Raw genomic sequence first — 26,290 nt, 5'->3', positions numbered from 1 at the left:
TGCTAACTTCAGAGACCATTTAACATTTTCTTTCTAAGGTTTTCATGATTTTTTTTTTCAAACCAGTTCTGGGAAATGTGCCAATTTATCATTCACATATGATTAAACTGAACTCCAAAGGTAGCATTATAAGAACAAACAAGAGGGAAGGTACATTAAGGAAAAAATTATCTCCATACTTCTCCCTCCTCTCTGTACTTTCACTAACCCTCTGCTATCAGTTACTGTGCTGTGAAGGAGATTTTTCACCCAACTCACTACGCGTTAGACATCCTGTGACTAAAACACTCCTGGGAATAACATAACATCAGTACTGGAAACTCTTGCTTGGTTCTTTTGTGTAGAACGGAACGGGGCAGAAATTTCATGCTGTGAGTAAACACTAGAAGTCAAAATCACTCTCATAACTGCTACATCTGACCGCATTCTCTTTTGATCTGTCATAACTAAAACTAGATTTAAAACTCCAAATTATGCAACTTGTTCACCAGCCCAGTTATCTAAAATACTTATCAGCATGTTTTGAAAAGCGCTACAGGGTGTCACTTCAGTTTTATACATACTCAAGTACTCAGTCTTGGTATTATGGTTTCCTCTTTTACTGTTGTTTATGGTATTTATGACATAAACAGGAAGTACCAATTTACAGGAACTATTATTGTTGGATAAGAAAATAATATACTCACAAAAGTTTGTTTTGCTTATCTGCAGCAAACGTTTTGAGTATTATACCAATCACAGTCACCAAAGAAATAAACATAAAGTAAACAAGAACAAAGTAAAATTCAAGTAAAGTATTTTTTTATTTTTCCTGAAACAGGTAAATACATGTTTCAGGAAAATAAAATGTCTCATTGTCTTCCAGGGACAACACTGTAAAATCTGGGGCTAGATTTACCTACAAATTAGAAATAGGCAATGGGGCAGTCTTACGCTGATAGCACTTAGCAGCAGAATGATAACGTGCCTGTATGCATGAGAGGAGAACTTCTGAACACTGAACTGAGTGTCTGCAAAGTATAGCTGACATCAGCGTACAAATGTATACTTTTTGTACTAAAAGCTGATGTCCTCCTCATCCTGATCTTACATCTGCGTACTTGTCTGCATGGCAGAACCTGGCAGGTAGATATCTGCCTTTCTTTGAAACTAAAACACCACCTTTTGGACAATTTGGGTTAAGCTATTAAATAATAGTATTGTTCTGTACTGTTCATTTGGACCTTATCTCTACAGATTATACGGGTGCTTTATAATTATCAGCTACCTGATTAATTTGTTAATTATTATTCTCACCGACTGAATCCCAAGCTTCTTCAAAATAGATCCTATTACACACTAGTTACTCTTTCCTAGTGGCATTCAGGTCAGAGATGTGAACAGCCAAGAAAAATTCATAGCATACCTTAGTGCCTTGTTTTTGCCTGTGTGCAGGAAGATCACAGGAGTCTGAACTGTCAGAAGTTTGACTGCTGTGAAAGACGAGCATTGTTGTGTTTAATTTCTGAGTTTGGTAATTGCAAACTGTATTTTGCAGCATTAATTCCAACCATTACCAGGTGTTTTCTGTAGTACCTCTAGTTGTAGAGATATAAATGTTTTCTACATGCCTGTCTTCCAGATCCACATTTTAATTTTACAGCTAACCTACAGCTACCTAACCTGCAAAAAGTAGGTGTCATCTTAGAGAAAGCTTGATTATTGGAAGAGATCTGATCTATTGAGTTGGCATCTCCTTCTTCTACACAGCTTTCTTTGAGTTCTACTTCACATACCTTATCCCTCCCCTCCTAAGTCCTCCCACGACACATCATCCTCTTTGTTCAGAGAGAACCTTCTCTTAGTTGTCTGAGGATCCATTAAGATCTTGTGTCTCTCTTTATTGAGCACTTCCAGTACTAGTTGTGAATCTCATCTCTTAATTTTTATACCCTGGGCACCTAAAGTTAGATGAGATAGATCCAACCCATCAATGTTTCCCCAGAAAAGAAATCTATTAAAGTTTTATTCCCAAAGAAATGTCCATAGGGCTACAGGTACAGCACATATATACCCACCTCACACAAATCACCTGCACAACTGATCATACTGCCACTCACAGTCAGTATTGGCACAGGAGGAGCTGATCATATTTAAGAACTGTATCATTTGGTCATTGTACCTTAAATTACCCTGAAATTATAACCTTTGGCTAAATGGAATCACACTAGCATCTTCCACGGTTAGTGAAATTACATATACAAAAAACTAAAACAAGAGACTTTGTATCATGGCTAGATTGCTCTGCAAAATGTAAGGTGGAAAAAAAATGATTCAAGTGATGCAACAGATCAAGCTCTGCACCAACGCAGTTTAATTTCTCCTCAGGAGGGCCACCTTGGGTGGATACAGAGCTCTATTTCCAATTATTAAGGTTTGCATATGGGGTTTGTATATATACAAAGGACTGTTAAATTAAGAAGTGTGAACATTAAAAATCTAATGTTAATAACACTTCTAACATTTACTTGGGCACTCTTTACACAGTGTGGAGAACACACAATAAATTATGGTATATCTTTATAGTTCTAAGTTACCTGGAATCCCAGTATATATCAGAATTGAGGACTTCGGATTTCACCTTAGTTTGCTGTCTCACTACTTTCTCTTGTTCCTTCAGGCACAGATAATAAGAAGACACACCACATATTTAGTTTACTGCTTTAATGAAAGCCATTATCAAATTTACTATTACTGTAACGCTATTAAGTATTATGTTTTGTCACAGTAGGATAAACAGAGGCAGGAGAAAAGGCCTAGGAGGGATTTTCCTTACCTCATTATGAACAGAGTAGTTCAAGAGAGCATCACAGAAACGCTGTCCTATTGACTCTAAGTCTTTCGTATCAAAATGGGTGCTTTGTCTCCAGCCTGCAACATCAATAGGAGCAAGTCAGAAATAGAAATGTCAGTCATCCTGCTGACTGTGAGCTGTGGTGTGTCAGGATGGTGGCTGACTGCAAACTCACATATACATATCACTGACAAATGCCAGAAAGGTCTATGACTGCCAGAGTTTATACAGATAGCATTACAGATCACTCACTGTTCTGCCCATATGGACAAATCTATCCACTCAGCGTGGATTAACTATGCATTATATTACTTTCAGCACCAACCGTATTTCTTTTTATCGAGGATTTTCTTCCCAATAACTGATTCCCATACAACTATTTTAGTTACTACTTTTAATTTGCCATTCATTAATATTGTTGCTTTATGGTAGATATGTAATAATGCTGGCGGTGTCCTGAAAGGTCACCAGGTGCATGCTGTAGGTTTTTTTTTTTTTTTCCAAATCTTATCTTCAATCATCATTCATTTCTAACCAATAAGACAGAACACCAGCAAGAGTTGGTACCTTAAGCTACTGCTTTCCCTGAAAAAGCAAAAGTAAAGGTCTTGTATGATGATTCCTACTGAATAGCTACAGGGAATTGTCTCACCCAACTTAGAGCCACAAATAGAGGCTTCCAAAGTGTAGCTGTTGTTGATGCCCATCTTCCACATTACAACTCGACCTGTACCTTCTTTGCTCTTTCGTACTCTGAAACGGCAGTCTGGGAATGAGAACTCAAAAGACAGGTACACTATTAGCCTTTGAAGTAAATAGGAGGATGCAAGAATTTCATTTTAACCCTGTAAATTTTTTTATATTCTATCTACCAGGAAAATAATTGTGTTTTCACTCTATTCACCTTATTTGAATATTGCACAGTATAGTTCAGGACAATCACTATTATTACTGGTATAATGGAGATATAGATGAAACAACAGAATAGTCCTTCAACTAGAAGTTTAATTTACTTTAGGGATTTCTGGGACTTCTGAGCTTATTTTTTTACATGGCTGTATTTACCCTTTCTAAATCGTATAAGAATACTGAACAGATGAGTTACCACAAATCCTGCTATATACCAATGTGCATATTTACTAAAAAGTCAGAATAGTTCTCTTGTGAGTTAACAGATCAACAGTTTGATGTAACAGATCTGGAGCTCACAACCACCTTACTATCACTGATATCTGAGGAAAACAGCATTAGCTACAAGTATGCAGTGAAATCTAGTAGGTTAGCTTGTGTGTTGTTTTATTATTGAATGTTTGCCACCTTTCTGGTTCAAAAGAAGCTTACTCCAGTTAGATTTTGCTGGAAAATTACATATTTTAATACTAATAATTTCTTTTTTTTTCTTTTTTTTTTTTTTTAATTGAAATATCTTACACAAACATGGTGATTTTAACACAATTCTCAGCAGAAAACAGTTCAAAAAGATTCAGCCTAGAGATTTTTTTTCTTCTTTAGCTTCTTATTTACTTGTTTGTTTTTAGTTCTACTATATATTACAAAGTTGTACTTTATGTATGAATAAATAATATTTAGCGTTAGTTTTTCAAATTGTTAAAATAATGTTACTTTGATATTCCTTTTTTCATTCTTTTAAAAATGTTAACTTTGTGACCCAATTCAGCACAACACCTTTTGGGATACTGGAACTTCAAAGGAGTTCAAATTTCATTTTTCTAACATTTCCAGTTTTAGCCAATTGAAGATTATTTTACTAGGTGAAGTGCGGTCTCTAAGCCGATATGATACCCTTATATAAACCTTAGGGATCACAGTTGGTGTTTGAAATTTCAAGTGAATAATTTTCTGGTCTGGCATTTGCTTACCTTCTCTGGGCAGTTCTTGCTCAGCAAGAGTGGAAAGGCACGTGGCTGCAAGTACGGTGCTTTTGGTTGCTGCTCTTTCTCACAACCATACATGAAGACATTTTGTTTTCTGTTGTGACCATGGATGTCACAATACAGAAAAATGTCACGTTCCTCCATCACTCTGTAATATGGAACAACACAGAATACTTCGCTAACATGCGGGGTTTTTTTTCCACCTCAGAAGTACTAGTTTGAGCTAATATGATACACTGAAGCTCATGTTTAATCCGAAGTGCAAGAAATCAGTAGGAGTTTTCTATTCTGAGTGCTAAGATAAACATTTAGAATGCTAGATTAGAGGCAGACTGCTCAGCTCCTCCAGGATAAAACACTTGTCACTGCACAGAAATACAGACATGACTGTATGTATCAGCAATCTTTGTCCATCTGTTCATAAGCTTTCACAGCTTAGCTATCTTCATGAATTCCAGAGCTAGGCACCATCTTTTAAAATCACGTGTTCACTGCTTTATTTATTTATTTATTTATTTGCATATAATTTCTTCAATCTCCTACTGTGCAGTGGCTGCATGGTGGTTTTTTTCCACCCTGTCTTTTCTCCTCTTCTCTCTTTTCCCTTCTTTTAGCCTCTAACTCTCAGGTTCAGTTATATGCATCCACCTCTGTAGATGTGTACTACAGCATGTTGTACAGCTGAAACTCGCTGTTCTTATCTGCTGTTCTTTTGCTGTGGTACATGTGATGAATAATACACGTTGTACAATTACAAGACTGAAGCATAAATAGAAGTGGCTCTGAATGATGTAGTGAATACTCTTTCCCTTATTCAAGCTGGAGCCACAATTTTTATGACATGCCAAGACTCTGTAGTGTGTTATCACTAAACTAACTTTTTAAAATAAAATCTGTCGGTGGATATATTGGGGTTTGGCGACCCCCAACCCTGATGCCCAATTCCTGTTGAAGCAGGGTCCTACACAGAAGATGTCATGGCACTAGAGCATGTCGCCTGGGGCTCTGCTCTGGGCAGGAGTTGGAAATCCATGGAAGAGCTAAGAAGGAAGCAATAATAAATTTATCCGTCTGACTCGGCTGACTCTGAATCTGAAGGCCAGAAGCACTTCACCACACCTACTTGATTTAATTACAGGGCACTGCAATTAAATGTGCAGGCTGTTTTCGTACAGTAAGACAAAGGCAAATTCTCATGAAAAAGAAGAAGAGGGACAGTACTCATCTCCTTTAAGTGAGGGATATACATGCTGAAATATATACTTTTAAGAACACAGATCTTATTTAAAACAGTCTGTAACTGGCACTGGATGGAAAGCATTAAATGTACTAATTCTGACTCTTTTTTTTTTCCCCACAAGAGTCTATCTGTGTCAGTTTGTTACAGAAGTTAAAACAAAAAGATTTACTAGCTAAGTTCTCTAGCTGAAGATTTATTTTAATACCTGAAGATTTAATTTTATATCCAGAGTATTTATGTCTATGTGACTTTGGTCTGCCTAAGAAATCAAACATATTTATAGTAAAACATACAGCAAACTTGACAGTCTTTTCTGTCAAATAGACAGCTGGGATCTATTCTCAGCCTAAATTCATTCAGGGACATGGTTTCATGCCAGAAAAGAAAACGAGAGAAACATTAGGACTTTGATAAGAAGATCTTGGCAGAGGGTAGTGGGGAGAAATGTGGTGAAAATGCTTTGATGAGAACTCTCACTTTAGAGATACAGGTTGTAACCAGGAAGGGGAAAAAATGTTACAGGAAAACCTACAAAATACTGGAGAAAAAAATAGCCCACTCTGAAATACAACTGAAGGGAAACTAAATAGTCAGAAAGGCTTGGGTACACACCAAAGATATAAATAATACCAGAACAATAAGTGACAGAGAAGTCACGCTAAGCGAGAGACACTGGAAAGGAAAATAATCTATTTTAGAGGGAAAGAAAATGAGGTTACCTTCTGATCATGTTTCGGGTATACCAGATGGAAGGATAACATTTCTTCACCTTGGATCTGTATTTGCGGTTTAAGTCCTGTCCTGTTAAAGAGCAGCGATGATTTCCCACAATCACACCATCTGGATTTAACATTGGAACCACTTTGAAGACAAAAGTGTCCCGGAGCCGTTGAGCTTTGTCTGAATTGCCAAGAATGTAATCCAGAAATCCCTTCATTATCCAGGAACTGTTGGTTTCTCCTGGATGCACTCTTGCAGTTAGTATCACAGCCTTCCTTTTCGTGTCGTTGCCACTTTCAGGAGGGTTGGTGATAGTTAAGACATGCACTATGTTTCCTGCCAGGGAACGGCACAAGATACGAATCTTGCAGAATTTGGACCTCACTGGATCTTTAGAGATGTCCACCAGGTACTCCTGCAGGTTGGAGTAGGTGTAAGGATAGCAGTGGGCAAAATAGCAGGTGTCTCTGTCATGAGGAAACTGGAACGTCCAAGTGAGTGAGAAATACCGACGTCCACCTTCGCCCACATTGTTTTTATAATATTTGATTTCATTTCCTGTCCTTCGCCAGCCAACACTGTGCTTCTTAGCATCAAATTCTGAGTACAACAGCGGCCGCAAACCATGTTTATACAGGCTGTTACGCTTGGTAAAGTTGACAATGGTGAAGCGAAACGGCATCCCTGCCTGAGTATTGCTGACTTGGAAGTAGTACCACTGCGTGTGTCTGCTCGTGTAGAGGTCGGTGCGCAAGGTCAGCTGGTACTCAAAGTCATTACTGGTAGGCAAAAGAAGGCAAACAGTTGTGATGCTGGTTAGCACTGCAGCGTGATGCAATGTCAAGTAATGCAGGCTGCCATGAAGAAATACCCTGTGGTGAACCAGGTGCAAATCTTGCAGATTTATACTGTCATAAAGTCTACAAAGCTGCCAGGAAAAGGTGCCTACTTGCACTGAGTGTGTCAATAATGCAACTGCTGTCTTCCTTAGGACTTCTAATAATGACTAGGACTTCTAAAAATGTTCTCTACGCGACGTTTGAAAAGGAGGTGCTGAAGAAAAGCTGTGTGAATTTTGGTGGGTGATTACTACCTACAGAAATCATTCAGTGCTATAAAATGGCTATCAGGTCATTTCATGTGAAGGCTACCTGGAACAACTTCTGAAGCTTCTTCAGTTAGTGTAAAACAAATGACGAACCCAGAGAAACATAACCTGCTCAGAAACCAGTAGCACGCTGCAGGCAATAACAACTCAGATAATAACACTGTTGTAATAAATGGAGGAAAGATTATAAACTTACACTTTAACCACCTTCTGCAAATTCCCACTCTCGAACCGTGCTTCAAAGATGAGTGTGTTGTCCAGTTTCTGATGGAGGACCTGCTTCATGGGGCGGAGACCTCTCACTCGGGAATACATGAAGCAGGAGTCTGTGTTAGCTAGTGGAAGGAGTGGAACAAATGTCTTCAGTTTCAGCCTGAGCCATTTTAAGGAATACATGCAACTTTATGAAAATTCCTTCTAGAAACAAACAACTGCATGTAGCTGAGCTTCAACACATACTTTAGATAAGCATAAAAGAAATGACGTGGAAGGTTTTGTTGCCTATTCCCACTCAACTTTATGGATTTTGGCCAGCCTAAAATCTGACTGTCTTGGAGGTGCCTGTGTGTCTCTGTGTGAGCTTAGAGCAATTCATATTCTGCACTTAGGCAAAGCAACTGTGTTAGGTGGAAGGACTCGAAAGACTCAGCTCCTCCAGGTCTTTTCACCAGTCACACAGACAAGTTCTCTCCTCAGAAACTGTACGTAGCTGACAACTGTTGCCATCAGTTTATTTTTAAATCTCTATTGAAATCTTCTAGCCTAGAAGTAAAAAGATGACCCAGACCCAGCAGCAGTTAGTTTCATATTGTAAGTGATGTTTTCACATCACATTTAGCATGCAATTTGAGCCCAGATCTCCTTTTGCTCTGTTCTGCTACCTTTTCCACTGTTCTTCAGATGAGAGGCTCACAGAGGCATAACTCAACTTTTTACTACAACCTTCATTCCTGTTCATTAAAAACCAGAACTGCTAGAACAGCAAATTTTCTGGCTGGGAAGATATTTAGGTTCCAGAATACTCTTTGCATAATTTTATTGATAAAGGATCCTCTCTTTACAGAACCAAGGCAAGAATTACTTCTAACGCTTTTTTTGCTTTCTCTGCATTGATGCTCTACGTAGTGGCAAAGCTTTTGCCACCAAATTGTAGAAAAATGGAGTAATCAAAGCTTCTTGCTACCTCCAAACTGTACCCACAAAATAAGAGAAAGAAGACACATCTCCTCTGCTGAAAACCAGAAGCCCAGAGATCCTGCTGCAGAACTCAGCATCATGGTGCTGGTGATTCTGTCCTGACCCACAGAGCATGAGCTGTACTCTCCCGTAGCTGTAGAAGAGCTCTGACAATATGACTCAGAGAAGTTATGCAAAACTGAGATTTCTATATGGCATTTTTTCATTCACTGAATCACACAAAGGATGTCATATTCTGTGTTTTGTTCTTGGTTATTTAAGTTACTACAGATCCATAGGGTTTTTCATTAAAAGAATTGTTAAGTCTGCTGGTTGGGATACCCACTTGAATACTTACTTTCTGTTTAGCTGAAATCTATTCACAATTTCTCTACCCTCCACTTCCTGTTTAGGCTTAACATTAAGGCAGAAAAATGTTTCAGCAGTTATTCCAGTGAAACTGTTTGTGGAAACATCTGTATCAGACAAGTGCTATAGAATGAAATGCGTGAACAAAATCTGAGTTGTTTATCATGGTATTTTGTTTTTTTTTTTCACGAGGGTCACCACTGGATTGTTTTTTTCTCTCCTAAATTAGATTTTAGGAGGGCCTGCAGGAACTCAGCAGCAGGTAGTTCCTTGCATTGCAGCTCCTGTTGAAGTCAAATTCAGTAGGGATCAGGAGAGTGCAGCTGCTGCCTCCCTCAGGATGCGATGGCTCATGACATGCCAGTCAAAGTGTAGCACTCACATTTTAAATCTGCGTAAGGTGTCTGCCCTACCTACAGATGTCCTCTGTACAGAGGATGTTAGGGTTTTAAAAATTATGTTTACTGCTATATAGCTTAGATAGCAAAGCTACCAACCTGGAGGTTTCTGTCCCAGAAAGTGCGAAGTTACATTTTTAAAGATTGACAAGTAATGAATTGTAACAGAAATCACTGTCCTTGTTTTTAAAAGGTGGGATGCAGGGATTCAGAGTGTTCCTCTACACCTTGTACCTTACAGTAGGTTAGCAGGTCTAGTTGCAGAGGACAGAGGTTCTTTCCCAGCCACACAGCAGTTACCAGTTTTCCTGGTCAGCAGTATGACTTAATTCGGATGCAGGATTACCACATGGAGCAACCTACTAGTGATGGGTAATATTCTCATTCTGCAGAAATAGCAAATTTCCAGATAAAAATTGTTTCAAAATACTGGTACTTTTTAGCATATTGCAAGCCTTTACCAGGCGTGTTGGCCTCAACAATGATGTCAGCATCCTTTCAGTTTTGCACATCTGAAAATTTTGTGGCCACAGCTAGTTATCCTAGAACTGCAAAACTATTATTATCCCTTCTTACCTATGCACAAGTGGCCCAGGGCCAAAATCAACAACCACCAGAAGCTCCAAGTTCACTCAAGGCAATTGTATCAACTTAGTAAACACAGGGGGAAAAAAAACAACAACAAATAAACCTCTGTTAATCAACAGGTGACGGTGGAGTAGGGCAACCAACCCCCTCCATTTCTGTCCAATTAATCCTTGCCAGACTGTGGTGCCTGTAATCAAGCACTGATCCAGTCTGGTCAGGTTTTGTTTATAAGTCTTGGCTAAACATTTATTGCAGACAGGATAATAAAATTTCTCCCAACGCAGACTTTAGTGGTGATCCTGCAGTTATACAGCTCTCATCTTTTTTACTTTCTCTTTTTGGTTGGATGTTAAGTAATATTTCTCCACTCATATTTTATAAGCAACACATTTTAGCTGTTTCATGCTGTTATTCACTAGCAACAATGACTTGAACTGAGCTGGTCTTCTGAGTTTATTAACAGCATGAGCAAAACATATGGCTGATGAGACTGCTGTGTAACTAATTTTATTCCTTATCTATAGGAAAAGGATTTATTGCCAACTGCTTAAAAAAAAACAACAGAAAATCATATTGATTTCATTAGGCTTTGCATTAGGTTCATTAAGAAGATAAAATATTGGCATCAAAGAAGGTGCTTCATCTACCTACAGCTGACAGCAACGTTTCTCAGGGTGTTCTCACCTTCTTCTCCCAGATAAACCACAGTGCCCTTGTCAGGAGGTTGGTATGGCGGCATCATCTCCAAACCTGTTGGAGTGTACATTGGCTCAGGGGTAGTGGGTATCCAATCTGAAAAAGTGATACACAGATTAACTACGAGCAGGAAGATTGTATTAGAGTCTTCACAGTATGAAGAACACATTGGAAAGCAGTTCACTCTGTTTATTCTGGTTACACATAAGGGAATAGGGAGCCCCCTTTATGAACATATTTTTTTTGATCTGTGAACAAATCTCCACTATAACTCTAAATAAAAAGATGTATCAGTCTGTGCACGGGCTAACTTTTGCTGTGCAAACCTATCTCCATTCTTTGTACAGCTTGTTTGCCCTGCAATTACTCAGAATTCCTGTACTGCTCCCTACAAGCAGTACCATTTCTTAATGGTACCATTAAGAAAACTGATGCTCCAACTCCAGAGTGAAGTCACTGATTGCTGACTACAGAGACACTGCATAGCTACAATAAAGTGTCCCCCTGCAAACTGCAGGACATTCACCTGGCATGTCAAAGAACTGTTTGTTGAACCCTGACTGATGGTACACTGAGACAGTTGGCATTTCCTTCCTGAAATACTCACAGCAGTCTCATCTCATTCCATTGAAGATATTGGGATCTATTTTCTAGATAACAGAATAAAGTCATAGATGTCTCAGTCCCACCTCTGTGCATTTCTGATTTCTACTGATCACTTCCAAATCACAATTGTTTGTATTTATAAAGCACAGGAACTGGTCAAGTGTTCATCATCTCCTAATAGGTTTGCAGTATGACTTCTGTACAGACTGCATAAAAGCAGTTATTAGTTGGCATTCATATGCTTATGGTTATATAACCATATATGGTTATAACCATGGTTATAACATATGGTTATATATGGTTATATGACCATATACGGTTACATGGTTATGGTTATGGTGATGGCGATGGTTATAGAACCCTGAAAGCATGGACATTGCTAGTAACAGGCCATACAATTTGTACTGAGTTTGCAAGACCTTTTTGCTGAAGATTGTCAGGCTTAATCTGTCTGAACTTTTCTTCGTCTGTTTGCAGCTTTGTTTCACTTAGTTTAGCTGTGACAGTAATCTCTCTAACCAACCAGGTACATGGCTAATGTGCTTTACTACTGTTCATTTTTGCGTAGTATTTTGTGGGCTTATATAGACAACAGTAACAAGCAGTTACTCTGTGCACATCGAGATATTTGCAACTCCAACAGAATTATGTAGCATGCGAAATACAGGTCTGGTCCAATAGCAGACAAAAGCTTTGGGAAATACAGGCCTGGTCCAACAGGAGAGGCTTTGAGAAGTAGAGATATAGGATGTGGTACAGGAGTACTGTCACGGGACAATAACAGACATGGCACGAGTTTGGCACTGGAGACCTTATGGCTATAAACAGCTCTCCTGTTGTCACCTGAAGAAATGCAGACCTGGAGCTCGACAAAACTCATTTTAGGGGCAACAAAGAGAACAATGAAATAATATCTAACAAATGTATAGGATACCATATATACTAAATTCAGATCTAACACGGAGCTGCAGACCAACACAAAAGAGAAAGGTGTAAGAGCAAGCAATCAAACATATAAAAATGACCCCCAAAAGTCATTTGATTCCCAGAGTAAGGAAGAAGATATCATCAATATGAACATCATATTTCTCCCAGCGAAGGGCTCCAGAGGCTGACAGTTCACAACAAGCAACCCCTCCCCTCCACCAGAATGAAACCACTGACCTGAGGACCTAGAGGAGCAGTGGGAAGGGGAGCTGGAGAAGGATGTGAGTTAAGCATATGCATAACAATTTTAACTGCACTACTATTCTTTCTTCATCTGTAGCAATTAGATCTGAACTAACAATGGTTTCACTCTTAAGATTTGTTATACTAACAAGAAATTCTTGGCTGTATTTATATGTGAGGTGTGCCTCCCCTTTGCCCACAAGCAAGATTTTGAGCATACCACAGTAACTTACCAATGTGCTCAATTCTGTCCCTGATGACTTCACATTGGTTTGGCCAGTACACCTGGGAAAACTGACCTACAGGTGCTAAGTCACACGGATTCGGCAGCTCCTGAAGATGGGGAACCTCTGCCTCTGAATTAGATGGTAGCAGAATCTGTTTTGCCCTTGGAAAAAGATCAGCACAAACAGAATCTGTAAGAAAGTGAAAGAACCCTTACGTCAGTCTCTTTTGTTCTTTCAAGTGGAAACAGGCTGCACAGATTATCTACATGAAATTAACATAACTAAGCATGGCACAATAAACTTACATCCCAGTGAAACGTAAATGCAATGTTCTAGCCTATAAATCACACTGAATTTAAAAGTAGCATTGAATTAATTCATTAAACCACAGAGCAATGTAGCAAGAAATAGCTTACTTGGGTTCCTGCAGAAAATGATGGCACCTGTTATTATTACTGCTTTTATTACTAGCATATTACGGTAAGGTCTACAATCTCAATGCCTAAGCCAAAATCTGTACAGTGCAATATTGCACAAATACAGAACAAAGCTTACTCCTATAAAACTTATCACATGGTGTATTCAATAATGAGATAGTACTGGCTAGCATGACAGGAGAGGTAACAATCTGATGGTATCGAGAATTTTGTACATCTCCAGAGACATTTGGAAGAGGTGGGGGGAGCTTTTACTTGTCCACAAGGAACCCTGTCAAGTCATGAGAAGTCACTTGAATGAAAACATGATAGGCAGAGAAAGGGTTTTGATAAAAAACTAGTAGTTTGAAGATTCGGACTGGTACTGTGTGCTGACCACTACACTGGCCAAAGTTAATTACTTGTCTTTGCCGCAGGTATGAAAGATTCCCTTTCAAAGCTCTTCCTCTGTCCTTACTACTACCCACTTTGGACAGACCAAAAGACAGGAGTTTGGCTTCATGGAAATTTTATTTTTTTTAAATTTGTTTTGGGTATGAATCAGATACCAGCACCCACACGACTTATTTTACCAGAAACAAAATAATAATCAGCTTAGATCTGGTTTCTAGAACTACTTCTCACAACAAGCAAAAGAACACCATAACAAACAACAGCTCTTCATCTTAAGGATCTGTTTCCAAGCATAGATGATACTACATGTGAAACATACATAAACTAAAAGCAAAACTGCTGAACTCATCTTTAAACTCTAGTTAGCTCTTAACTTTAACGGATACCTGGCTACTAAAATACCAAATCAGTACTTGGTGATCAAGGGCATGCTGCGGGATGGGACCGAGATAATCACTCACCTAGGTCAAGAACCATAAAGTGTGACTAGACCTAGCTCCAATTTAATTTACAGCTTGACAGTTATATGTGTACCAATATCTCCTCCCTTCCCCTTTCTTACCCACAGTGGTCTTACAGGGAAAATGTAGGGAAATAACTGGAAGGGTTCTAACCTGTAAGAACTGCACACTGCTGACTATCTTCTGCCACAAAGGAGCTATGGGAGTCTTCATCCTAAAAAAAAAATAAAATACTAACATAAAATCAAAAGTCCATAGCAGGACAGCTTGCTCCTTCTTATTTTCAGAGAGAAGAGCTACCTCTGCTTTGGTGTACTTTATCAATGGCTTGAAAAATAATTGGGCCAAGTCTGCATAGTCATTTACAGTGCCATTATTCCTGGCTGCCTCTCACAGGAGACATGCTTTCACTTATCCTGTTTCCCCAGTGCCTCTCTTGTGCAGTACTCGTATTCATACTGTTGGGTGAAAAGGTAGAAGAGAAAACTAACATAAAACAAAAATGTTTGGTTTTCAGCTACATTAGCTAGCCATCTGATCCAGCTCATCATACAAGTCCGCTAACATAAGCACAGGAGAGGCAATGGAAACCAACAGCCGCAGTCCTTTTGGTGGCAACGCGGGTATATGCCACAATAATCCCAAAGCAATAATGACTAGGACAGGGAAATGAGGAACCTGACAATCAGTAAACAGAGGTTTAACACTTGGCAAAAATTAAACAGGAACCACTCTGCATCCAAGCTGCACACGGACCATGAAAAGCAATCAGCTATCCTGGGTTAAATTTGAAGCATATTGGCAAGGCAACACAGGGACAACAGCGTTTGCCCTCTGCTCTGTGCTTAACACAGTGTTTATTTCATGTTCTTTCAATCTAGCCCCCTTTCATTAACACCATATTCAATTAAAAAACAAATTTCCTTCCTGTAATATGAGCGTTGTTAACATCCAATCTATTTCACAGCTGGTAAAAATACTCAGCTTTATTTATTGCTGCCATTTACACTTACTGCAGCTGCAAATATGACATGTGATTTCTAAAACTCTGCTAGTCCCATAGCTGATCAAGGGCTTGATTTTTACAGGTGAAGAACTGCGAACAGTTCACAAACCAAAGCACAGATATAACTAACGTGGAGGAGGTTTTACTTTGCTGACGACTGCTGCCAGCAGTACGCGAACTCCTGGGGAGCTTAGGGCAGGGCTTTGCATAGCCCTACACCCAGCGGGGCGCTAACATTCGATTTGCAACCGCGCTCCGTGATGCGTTTCAGGTAGAAGCGGTCTGTTACTGGGGCTATTTACTGCCTTCCTTCCCTTTAGCCGTTTCTAAGCGCTCAGCACACGACTGATTTTATTTTAACTGTCGTCGATGTCACGGCAGCCCAACAGTCGCGACACAGCACAGCTCGGAGCGGCGGGGCCGGCCACCTCTGGAGCAGCCGTAGGACCCTTGGTACCCGTCCTCCACGCGAGCTGCCCTTGCCTGCTGCTGCTCCGCGCCTTCCGACATGCTCCCGGGGAGCGGCCGCCGCCTCCCACCCCCCCCACCCGCCGCTGCCGGCTCCCCGCAGGGCCGCGGCCGGGGCCCGGCCCGGGGGCGGCGCTTCCCCGGCGGCCTGGGCGAGCGAGGCCGCGCCGGGCCCGGGCGTCCCGCCCCGCTGCCGCTGCCATGGCAACCGCCCCGCTGCTCGCGAGAGTTCGGCGCGAGGGCGGCCCCGCGCTCCCCCGGCGTGCCCTAAGATGGCGGCGTCGTGTCCTCGCGTGGCGGTGGGCGGGTGGTGGTGTAACCCCCCCCCCCCCCCCCGAGGAGCCCATTCGGGCACCGCGCGGGGCTGTGCGTGGAAAAGGGCGGTTTTTGGGTAGTTACCCTCTGCCCTTCGCCTCAGGGGGCATAATGAGCGTGAAATATTGCAATAAAGTAAATTCAGTGTTTACACATCTCGTACGTGCATATCAACGAGTCAACAGCTTATGTCTCAGTCTCCTGTTAGCTGCAGTCCCTATAAAAGTCTCTGAGAAAGGAGATTTGAGCCATCATGTTTTCCTGCTTACGATGAGTGAAAACTGTGTTTAACATATGATAAGCACCTCTAGCGGTGCTACTGTGGGCACCAAGAAAACCACTGCAGCTTGGGCAAATAGCGGGAAAACTCGTGAAAGTAGCTTGAAAAATGATTCTCTTTTGTAGGCTGAAAAGTAATACTGACTGATCACTGTCCTGATACTTTCAGAACTGCTTTTTTTTCTGTCCGAAATTGCCAGATGAATGATTAGATTTACTTCCCTTGTATCAGCACCAGTCTCTGTAACCTAACCGCAACACAAACCAAATAAAATCAACCATGTGCTCTTACTTCAGTTACTGACTTTTATTTCTGTCACTGCCGTACCCATCACCGCGGTCAGAGCCATGTTGTGTCGGGTGCCATGTTTCACTGAGCATCCCCCGGAGAGGCAAGGAGGCAAGGCAGTGAGGGACAGGCAAGGAGGCAGGACAGGACAGAAGGCAGAACCTAGGACGGAAACTGTGCCATAAATCCATCCTGCCCACTGGGCAGCATCCTCTCTCACAATGAAACGAAATGTCCCCTCAACAAATGCGAGGTGCTGAGCTGGCAGTGCACAGCCTAAACCTTAGCTTGGGGTCTCCAGGAATTTTTGGGTACCTCCAGTGAGAAGTTACATGCTGTTATATTGTTTTGTGGGGAAAAGGTGTTGGCAGCAACTTGATTTAAAATGTCTTTAAGCTTTATTTTACAGATAATTTCTCCATCTCGGTGTTAATTTGTTCCTGAATGAATGAAGGATGCTAGGATTTCAGGATGAGTGCAATAAAGCTGTGTTTGATACTGGAGAAACCGTTTTTCACAAATAGTTCATTTGGTTTTAAAATGTCTGTGCTGTCCTTCCTTAACAGAGCTTTATTTGCATTTGCAAAATGGAGTGGTAGGTGCTTTTTTGAGATCCTTGTGTTCACTTTATGAGAAAGGTTTTTGTCGTGTATTCCTTTATGTTACTTTCTCTCCAGTGACACAATTGCCCCATAGTGCTTTGTGTTTGCAACTTCTTTCCCTAAAAATCATTTATCTCCAGAGGAACGGGGGAAAATGGGACTAACTTCCAAAGGTTTCTTTCGTCTGCTTTTACGAACATGGGAAGCAGCACGACCACAAGGTGGTAGCAGTCTGTAAGGAAGGGCGAGGAGATGCCGCTGAGGTTTGCTGACGGATCCGTGGGGCCAGATGCTGGCTGTGTGCTGTGCCATGGGGTGGAGCATTTGTAGGGTTCAAGCAGAGTTATTTTACATCCAGTTGCTGTTATCTTTAGTCATTTCACTTTGACCACTTTGAGCAATGGGCCATAACGCCTATGGTGTTGTATCTATGTGGGTTTGTTGGTCACCTGGGTCATAGCATCTTTCTTGTTAGCTGTACAGCCCCATAGGCTGGTGTCACAGGGCTTGGTCAAGGATGCCAAGCGCAAATTGGTTTCAAAATTGCCAGCTTAAGCTAGCATCTTGGTTTGTGTGCTGCCATGCCCAAGGCCCTGGCTGGCCGGTGCAGTCAATCTACTTTCTGTCTCTCATAACGGTATCCAGAATGGCATGGCCCCAGGTTGCACATTGCCTCCTGTGTATTCCTTCTGCCAGCTCAGATCAGTTCAGAGTAATGTAACGGGTTAACTTCATACTGCCTGTCTTTGTAAGAGATCAGACATCATTCAGCCTCCCAGGCTGACATAAAGTTCGCGTTGATAGAAGGTGACAGTAAAAACCCCATCATGTGCTCTGTCTGTTTTAACAGAAATGCAGTCATATGCCCACACGTGATCAAGATTAAATATGTGCTGCTGAGTGATCTGGCAGTGTGCAGAACCATATTAATGTGCATGAAACCACAGTTTCAGGAAAAAAAAAATCTTCTGTTGCTCCTGTTATGAGAGAAAAGAAGAGAAAGAGTAACCTCTGGCAGATTACTGGGGTAGACAACTCCAAGGATCATTTCGGCGCGGGTTAGAATCATCAGAAGAAATACATGAGGTTGTTCTGTAAATTATTTCACTGTGGATTCTGGGAGAGTTTAACCTTTCTTGATGCATGGGAATTAGGGGAAGGTGTGTGAGGTCTGGCAGCACCAACATATTTCCATTCTGTGTCTGCTCTACATCATACTTGAGTGAAGTTTTTGGATGTGAATAGGACTCAAAATAAAGGCAACATTCAAAGTACAACTTTATAATGTTAATTTAGCTTTGCAGTGAAGATAAGCCCTTGGGTGCCAAAATCTTGCTGCATTCCTATGTACAAATGCTAGTTGTGCTGTGAATAGCAACAGTTTCATTTAGACATGTCGTGCTCAGACTGAATGCTCAGACACTGCAGCACGCAGCTTAAATCTTGTAAAGAAAAAAAATGTGTCAGTACTAGTAGGGACTTGCATTCATTGTCATTTGCTTAGTGAGAGCCATAACCCGTAGCCTAAGCTGTTGTTTCCTCCATGGAGCCCAGCTTTACTCTTGTGCAAGTCTTTCCCTTCAGTGCTAATGATTTAATCACCCATTCATTGCTCAGTAAGACCCTGTCCCTGGAGGCAAAGAAGTGAAAAAATGTCAGTTCATGTTGCACAAGATGAAATCATGATTTGTATTAGGTCTGTTTCACCTGGTGCTGCAAACCTGCACAGATGCTTTAAATTTCTCTTGTTTTAAGTGGCGCTATACTTCGTGGTACAGTGCAATGTGGTTATGTTAAACATGGTGCAGAGGAGTTTCAAAATAACTCATGTCCTGAATTGACCCAATTCCCTTCATACTTGTTTTTCCTTGGCCATAGTATGGTTTACAAAGTGATAAAATGCTGAACTGAAGATAGCTGCCCAATTTGTTTTTCTCATACAATTGTTGATATGTTTTTCTAGTTCTGCATGACTTAATTTCCATGTTTTCCTTTTATTCCACAATTCTCAAATGTGTACACTCGCATTTAACAGAAACTAAACTGGTTAAGAATACATATGCCAGCCACTTTTAGCTAATTAAAAATTACGCACTCTCTAGTTATTGTGCAGCTTGCTCACTTACAGGATTTAGCAAATCTCTATGAATTTTTACAGGTATTTGAGAAGGTCTTAGTCGACCAATCTCCATTAAATCTGTTTGTTTCCTCTTTCTTCTTTACAGTTCTTTCCAGATATTTTTTTGTCTCAGGCTGCCTCAGGAGAGTCACGTCACCAGCTTCCAGTACTGTTTTTTGTGTTTGTGCTCAATTTTATTTATTTATTTTTCTTTCTTTCTTTCTTTTTCTTCCAGCTCCATCTCTAATAAGTCTCCTGAGCTTTCTTTGAAAATTTCATCTGCAACTCCAAATAAACCCTTCTGTATCTCTGATGCTTCTATTTTGATTAAAAAGCCAAGTGACTTTGTTCTAAAGATTGAACAAATTACTTTTGAAGATACGTGGAGACAGGTACTCAACACACACCTGAACTCAAACCTGGTGTACAGAAAAGTAAACGCATTATTTTAAGCTTTTTTTCTGCCTTCATTAACAAATTGTTCTGAAACTGTTGTAATGGTTAAGTTCCTTCTTGTGTTTACTGAGTAAAAATGAGTTCTGTACAATTTTTCATTAGAGAGGGTATGTTTCTTTCCTCTTCCACTCCCCTCAAATCCTCTGGTTCTTGTATATATATATAAAAGTTTTCCCACATTCTTGGGAAATATTTCTAATATTTTTGTTACTTCATTCTCGTTCAAAGACTTGGCTGAAACTCTTGAGACGTTGAAACAACCTGACATCACCCAAAAAGAAACCTGAAATGTCATGGTACAAGCTTGGCCTTGGAAAGTCAGAAAGTTTGTGAACAACAGTATACGCCCATTTTTAATACAAGTTCTTGCCCAAATCATGTCACTGTGTTCCAGTATAACCCCTTGAGAGAAATGGGCGATTGGTGAGAACCCTGTGAAAATGGTAGGGAAGAAAAATAAAGAAAGAAAGAAAACGGGCAAAGACCATGGACTGATCTTACTGCTCTTGCACACATTCTCCAGGGACAGGGAGTGTCTTATTATATGGTCATACAGTGCTTAGCACAGCATGGCTTTGAACCCTGCTAAGGGTTTTTGGATGTTTTTGAATACCAGTCAAAACTATGCTGTTTAACTGACGGTTATTGTAGTCCTTTGAGAATTTGGCTTGTTCCCACAGGTTTTATTTTTGTCTGCGTTCCCCAGCTACGTATTGGTGTGACTGTTGCTGTCACTATTGTACCAGGATGGATCCTCACTGAATTCAGGACTACTTTATTTTTGGATTCAGAGTGTGATGCTCACCTCCCATCATGTGTGCGTGGCTGTGTCTGAGCGAGGCACCTTGGCTTTCCTCCTCAGTCCACAGAGGCTGGTCAGTATGGCTGAGCCATCTCATGACGAAAGAGATACCTGCATTTGGTGACACAGGAATTTCCTAAACTCAGGTGGCTTTATTAGCCAGATCCCCCTTGTCAGCTGTGCTACACATACTTGAAACTGGGAGAGACGAATTCCATCCTGACCTCTACCATGCTGCTGCTGTCACTTGGCACAGAAAGCTGGTGTGTGGATGGATGCTGCCTAACCTGGCCCCAGGCAGAGCCCTGGGGGCTGCGAGCCCAGCCCAGCAAAGGGGCTGTTGTCCGTTTCTCCCCAGTCTGTGAGTCCCTAACCAGGCCCGCAGACTTGGCCGCATCTGGGGCAGAGCATGAACTCCAGAGCGCACAACAATCCCTCTTCCCCTCGGTCACACCTTCTCTCCCACCCTGTCCTGCCCTTCTCCTTGGCTCGTATCTGCTGCAGTCCCCAGCGCTGTGCCTGTGCCTGCACAGGCTTCTGCCCATGCTGCCAGTTCATTTGCTGGTTTCACTGTGGGTTTTTTTTTCGTTTTTTTTTTTTTTTTATTTTATTTTTTCATTTTTTTCCTGGATATTTCTAGTTTCTTTCTAACTACTGGGGTCGAAGAAGTATGAGAAATTCCTTCCTCAGCTTTTGAATTAGCTTAAAGCATAAGACGAGTGGCATTGGGTCAGCCCAAGGGTTCACAGCTTCTGATGGCTGCCAATAGTCAATGCCAGGGAAAAATGCAGGGTAAGCGATGGTGGTGCTTCCAGCCTGCAGAGGTCTGGCTCAAGGGCTTTTTAAGTCAGAGAAATTGTCTTTGAACCTAAATAAATGAACTTTGACAAACAAGACAGCAGCACGGCGGTGGGGCTGAGGTTGGCATGTCTAATCCTTCCTCTCCCTTCCTTGCTCTTGACTGAACATTGCTGGCTCTCTCAGGCTTCTGTGGCTGTTTTACTTGGGGGTTACTTACAGGAAATGACTCTATTACTTCTGATTAAAAAAAATAAACTTTTTTTTTTTTTTTTTTCTCCAGAGCTATAACTTCATAGAAATTGGCTGTAGTCATAGAGTAAAGAAGCAGTTAATGAAAGTGCTGCAGTATGCGGTGATAAGGCCCCTGTGGCATGCCTGCGGTCACAGGGCTGATGCATCTCCATCGTGGTACAGGGACAGTGAGTTTGAGACTTGCACTAAAGATTGTTTCCAATTTGATACTCATTCATCCAGGGCATGGACTCGCTGAGATAACCGGGCTCTGAAGAACCTTGTAACAAGAACTTCTTTACTGAAAGGGTTGTTAGGCATTGGAATGGGCTGCCCAGAGAAGTGGTTGAGTCACCATCCCTGGAGGTCTTTAAAAGACGTTTAGATTTAGAGCTGAGTGATATGGTTTAGTGGAGGACTTGTTAGTATTAGGTCAGAGGTTGGACTTGGTGATCTTGGAGGTCTCTTCCAACCTAGATGATTCTGTGACTCTGTGATTAGGAAGCCCTCTGAAAGGTGCAGTCAGAAGTCAGCTCAGAGAGTACACCCCCAAGTTGTAACGTACAAGCTGATCAGAAGAAACAGTGCAACACCAGAAACAGTGACCAACTTTACAAACTGGCACAGAAATGGGGGAGGTGGTGGGAAAGGCTGATGGGGAAAGATTTTCTGGGGTGGGAAAAGTTTAGACACCTCTTTTATGAAAGGAAAGATATACAGACAGTATATGCTTACTGATGGCAAGCTCTGATCCTACAGCACTGCATCAAGAAACCAGAGCATTTAGAGACCAGCTGTCCTAAATGAGTACAGCTTTAAGGAACATGAGCCTGAATTTGTTTCCACAGTATGCAGTGACAGCCTAAAACCAAACTCTTTTGAAGTGATCCCATTGGTTTTCAGTCTGCTTTCCTATCTGACTCAATCTGAGAATGTCACCAAGTGGTCCCCCGGTGGAATGGCGAAAACATTATTTTGCTATGAATTCTTGTACCTGCTGTATTTCTAATGTACTGTCCTTAACGTGGGCTGTCATATGCTGCTGCTCAAGAGCATGGGAAATCTTCTGTTACGCTGTTTTATTTCTTTATGCAAGCATTCTCTGTCTCTAGAATGTATGAAATACTCAACATCCCTCAGGTGATTTCTGAAATAGCACACAGGTGTACTTTGTAGCTCCCATGTCCTGGAGCCAGCTCCAGGCAAAGCTGGAACAGCAGTGCGGTGCTGTGCAGAGATTGCAGTTCGGACCTAGAGAACAGTACAGCAGTTCCACTAGTGACTCCATCCCTCCTCAAGGAAAATTAGCTGGCCAGGCTGCTTTGCTAAGACATTTGACTGTTTCCCAGTCCAGAGCTATTTTTGTTGGGCATTAACTCTGCAATCTTTACACCCAGTTCTGTTGTACAATGCAGATATGCTCTGTTGCCTGTTTCTGCACTAAATGGATCCGTGGTATAACAGACAACATGACAAATGTTAACCCAGCAGAGGTTATTTTGGTCTGTCTGTTGTGAAATAGTTGTACCCAGATTAGGACAATGCGGAGTAGATCTGGTGACACCTAATAAGTCAAGAAGATCCAGAGCTGGTGGGGTAAATCAGCACATCAGATTTATGATGTGGAAAGAAATAGTTCAATAATGTTCCTACTTCTAAGATGAAAGCAAAGCTCCTTGACTCGGAGAAATGACAACAGCTCAGATAAAGTAGGACTAGGAAAGCGATGAAACCACTGCTTTAACCACTAGCTTTAAGCTAACTGGCATGAATGCTGGGGAAATATGGACTGCAAAATGCTGCTGGGAAGCTATATAAATTCACCATAGTTTCATGCTTCAGGCAGCTGAAACACTTGTAATCCAGAAAGTGGTATGTATGAAGCAAGTTCCTGCTCTTCAGGTGGGCTCGTGGACTTTCATAGACCACCTCCAATCTTGGATGATGTCTTTTATCTTTTTCCAGTAAGCTTCCAATTGAGCTATTTTTCTAATGGAGTGTGAGTTCCTGCCCATCAGATTAAAGCACAGTGACAAACATCTTGCTTGCCTTGGTTGTTTTTCATGGTTCAGAACTATTTAGAAATAGTTCATGGAGTCCCTGGGGGCTACAGACCACAGGCTAAAAATCACTTAATCATTCTCTTTTTCCCGGTGCCATGCAGATTCCTAGGACACAGCATCTCTTTCAGCAGAAAGACCAGAGTGATACATCTACAAATGCAGTAGTAGCTCATTGGAGGCAGAAGGCATGTTTTTTAGGCCAGATCATTGGGGAGTGTATGGCAAAAGGAACCTGGTAGAGAACAAAAGGACTAAGTGATACTTAGTGTATGATACTGAATTATTTTTTGTTCATTTATTTTTGCATTTGAAACTTTTCTTTGGGTGGTAGGGTGAGGTGATGTAAGGTAAGGTGAGGTAATTGAGTTTATAGGGTAGAAAATACTGGTTAGATTTACTCTCCTGTGGCTAGTTTTATTTTGACTTGTCATTAGGAACAGTCTGTGGCTGTTTCTTTCTTCTTCAATTGTATTTTTAACTTCTGGCAAAGTCACGCAGTCTTGCAGATACTTATATTTATAGACGTTAGAAAACAAAATAAATAAAAATAAGCTATTTGTATCTCTGTGCTTCTGTCATTCAAAGTCATGCCTGTGACTTCCACTGACCTAAACAGGACAAAACAGCTGTTTTTTTTTAAAACTATGGAGAGCTCTGACAATACTTGATAGTGCTAAAGATATGAAAGATACGATGTATTTCCCCCAAAGCCCCCTGCCTTTGCTTCCAGTAAGAGTAAGTTCTTATTTATGGGACAGCTGTGATGAGATGAAACCCGTGCCATAAGACAGGTCTTCTTCAAGTTAGTCTGTACCAGCAGCTGGCCTTTACTGTAGAAGGAATCACTGCTTCTGTTTAGTGATAATTTATTCTGAGATACACCTGCATCATTGTGGATGAGTGTCCCAGCCACCCTGTCCTGCTCCTGGCCCCAGACACCACGGTGTTGGTCCCCTGGCACACAGTGGGGTGAGCCGTGGGAGGTAGCGGTGCTGCCTACACTCCACATCCAGAGGTCAGGTGTCACTAAACCCACGGTTCCTCTTCCATCAGCTTTTGAAAACTCTCTGAATGTCTCTGAGGAAGAGGAACTTCCTTGTGTTTCGGTGCTAGTAACAGGAGGCTCTGTGTGAGGATGCAGCATGCTATCACCTGCCAGCTGAGGCTTTGCAAGCCAACTGTTGTGCTGTGGGGCAGTTCTGGCAGCTCTCCTTTCCTCACTTCCAGCTGCACTTGTGGGGTAACAGACAAACAGCTGAAGGCTGGAAGATGGCAAAGGGTAGTGGGATGGGTTAGTGATGCTCTCATCACTGGGGTCGTCTTTCCCTGGCACAGCCTCACTCGGAACAACGTCGCACTGAGGCCTGAGAAACAAGCTTGGCCTGATGAGGCTCTGTCAGAGTTTGTAGCTTTTAACAGCCTCTTAAAGAATACCATTGTTGTAAGAGAAGTTTTCTGGCATTTGTGGATTTAAAAATTCCAATAAAAGTAAGTGGGAAAACATACCGAAGTCACCCTTATTTTCTGTATTTATAGCTCCAGTTCTCACAATACGCCACAGATATTGCTGTCTAACCATACAAGGCTGTGTCCTCAGTAAGAACATCTCTGTGTTAAGAAAATTGCCCTTGAATTTGGCATGGCCAGGACTTGAGTGCTCAGCATAGTATATGTGTGTGTGAACAGTGCACAGTGACCCTTGAAAGAACAGCAGACAGAACTAGTACAAGCACATGGGGAGCCCCAGGAGAGCAGGACATGTTTGCCAGCCACTGTCATCATCCTCCAAAAGGAGCTTAAAGGAGGCAGTTATGTACAGTGGATGGGGAACAAGAGCTGAAGAAGGTGTCCACTCACATCATTGCAGCCTTGTAGCCTCCAGCACTGGAACAAAAGTCATACCAGGTCAGTCCCAGGCTTTGCTTACAGATATTGACAGCAAATTCAAGAGGTGTTTTTGCTTCTGCAGCTGGACTTTGCTCTGAAGGAATAGGGGTGTTCTTCACCTTCTTCTTATTTAAGCTGTATTTGCTATAAATGAATTATTAGTGCCTTTCTGATTTGATCCTCACAGAAATCTGCATTTCTCCCTCTGATTCTGCTGTCTTAGATGTGGACACTGCCTTGGACACCTTTACCCCATCTTAAGCACCCACGGTTTGTCCTATATATGTCTTACCACCCTTTCCGAGGCAGTAAATCCCCACCACAGCCTTGGTTTAGGTAATGCGATGTGTTATATGAAATGGTCTTCTGGTTTGCCATAGCTGACTGAAAGGTTAAAACAACAAACTACTTTGTCCTCTCTAAATTGTTCCTTCTTGCTGGTTACCTCACGGAAGCTAGGACCATTGCATCTCTTTTCATACTAAAGATCGAAACCCCATTGTTTCAATGAGTTTAGCTGGATTTTACTGCTGTGGTCAGCTGCTGGGCCTTGGGAGAGCCCAAGGATGATGCTGTGAGAGGTGGTGCTTTGAACAGGAAATGTGGAAAAAAGACTGCTTGCTGGGAGAAAACGGAGTTCCTTGAAGCGGGGCAC

General features: G+C 41.5%; 1 protein-coding gene across 3 annotated transcripts in view; it reads right to left on the bottom strand.

Annotated features, from left to right (window-relative positions):
- Positions 1–18,858, bottom strand: part of AGBL3 (AGBL carboxypeptidase 3) — a 31,245-nt gene extending 12,387 nt beyond the window's left edge. Inside the window, exons 1-11 of one of the 3 annotated variants that reach the window (XM_083821208.1) lie at positions 15,807–18,858; positions 14,471–14,531; positions 13,033–13,215; positions 11,012–11,119; positions 7,993–8,131; positions 6,688–7,542; positions 4,714–4,876; positions 3,486–3,612; positions 2,816–2,910; positions 2,577–2,653; positions 1,406–1,472 (exon numbers count right to left, since the gene is read on the bottom strand). In XM_083821208.1, the coding sequence (XP_083677334.1) occupies positions 1,406–1,472; positions 2,577–2,653; positions 2,816–2,910; positions 3,486–3,612; positions 4,714–4,876; positions 6,688–7,542; positions 7,993–8,131; positions 11,012–11,119; positions 13,033–13,215; positions 14,471–14,531; positions 15,807–15,833 (1,902 nt within the window). In that variant the 5' untranslated portion in view covers positions 15,834–18,858. Of the gene's footprint in view, positions 1–1,405; positions 1,473–2,576; positions 2,654–2,815; positions 2,911–3,485; positions 3,613–4,713; positions 4,877–6,687; positions 7,543–7,992; positions 8,132–11,011; positions 11,120–13,032; positions 13,216–14,470; positions 14,532–15,751 lie in introns of all 3 variants that reach the window. The other 2 variants (XM_083821207.1, XM_083821209.1) reach the window with 2 other exon arrangements.
- Positions 18,859–26,290: the final 7,432 nt, after the last annotated feature.

The sequence above is a fragment of the Anser anser genome (genome assembly GCF_964211835.1).
Source record: "Anser anser genome assembly, chromosome: 1".
NCBI classification, from domain to species: Eukaryota; Metazoa; Chordata; class Aves; order Anseriformes; family Anatidae; genus Anser; species Anser anser.
Note: the sequence above shows the minus strand (reverse complement) of the source record. Positions and strands in the feature narration are given on the sequence as shown.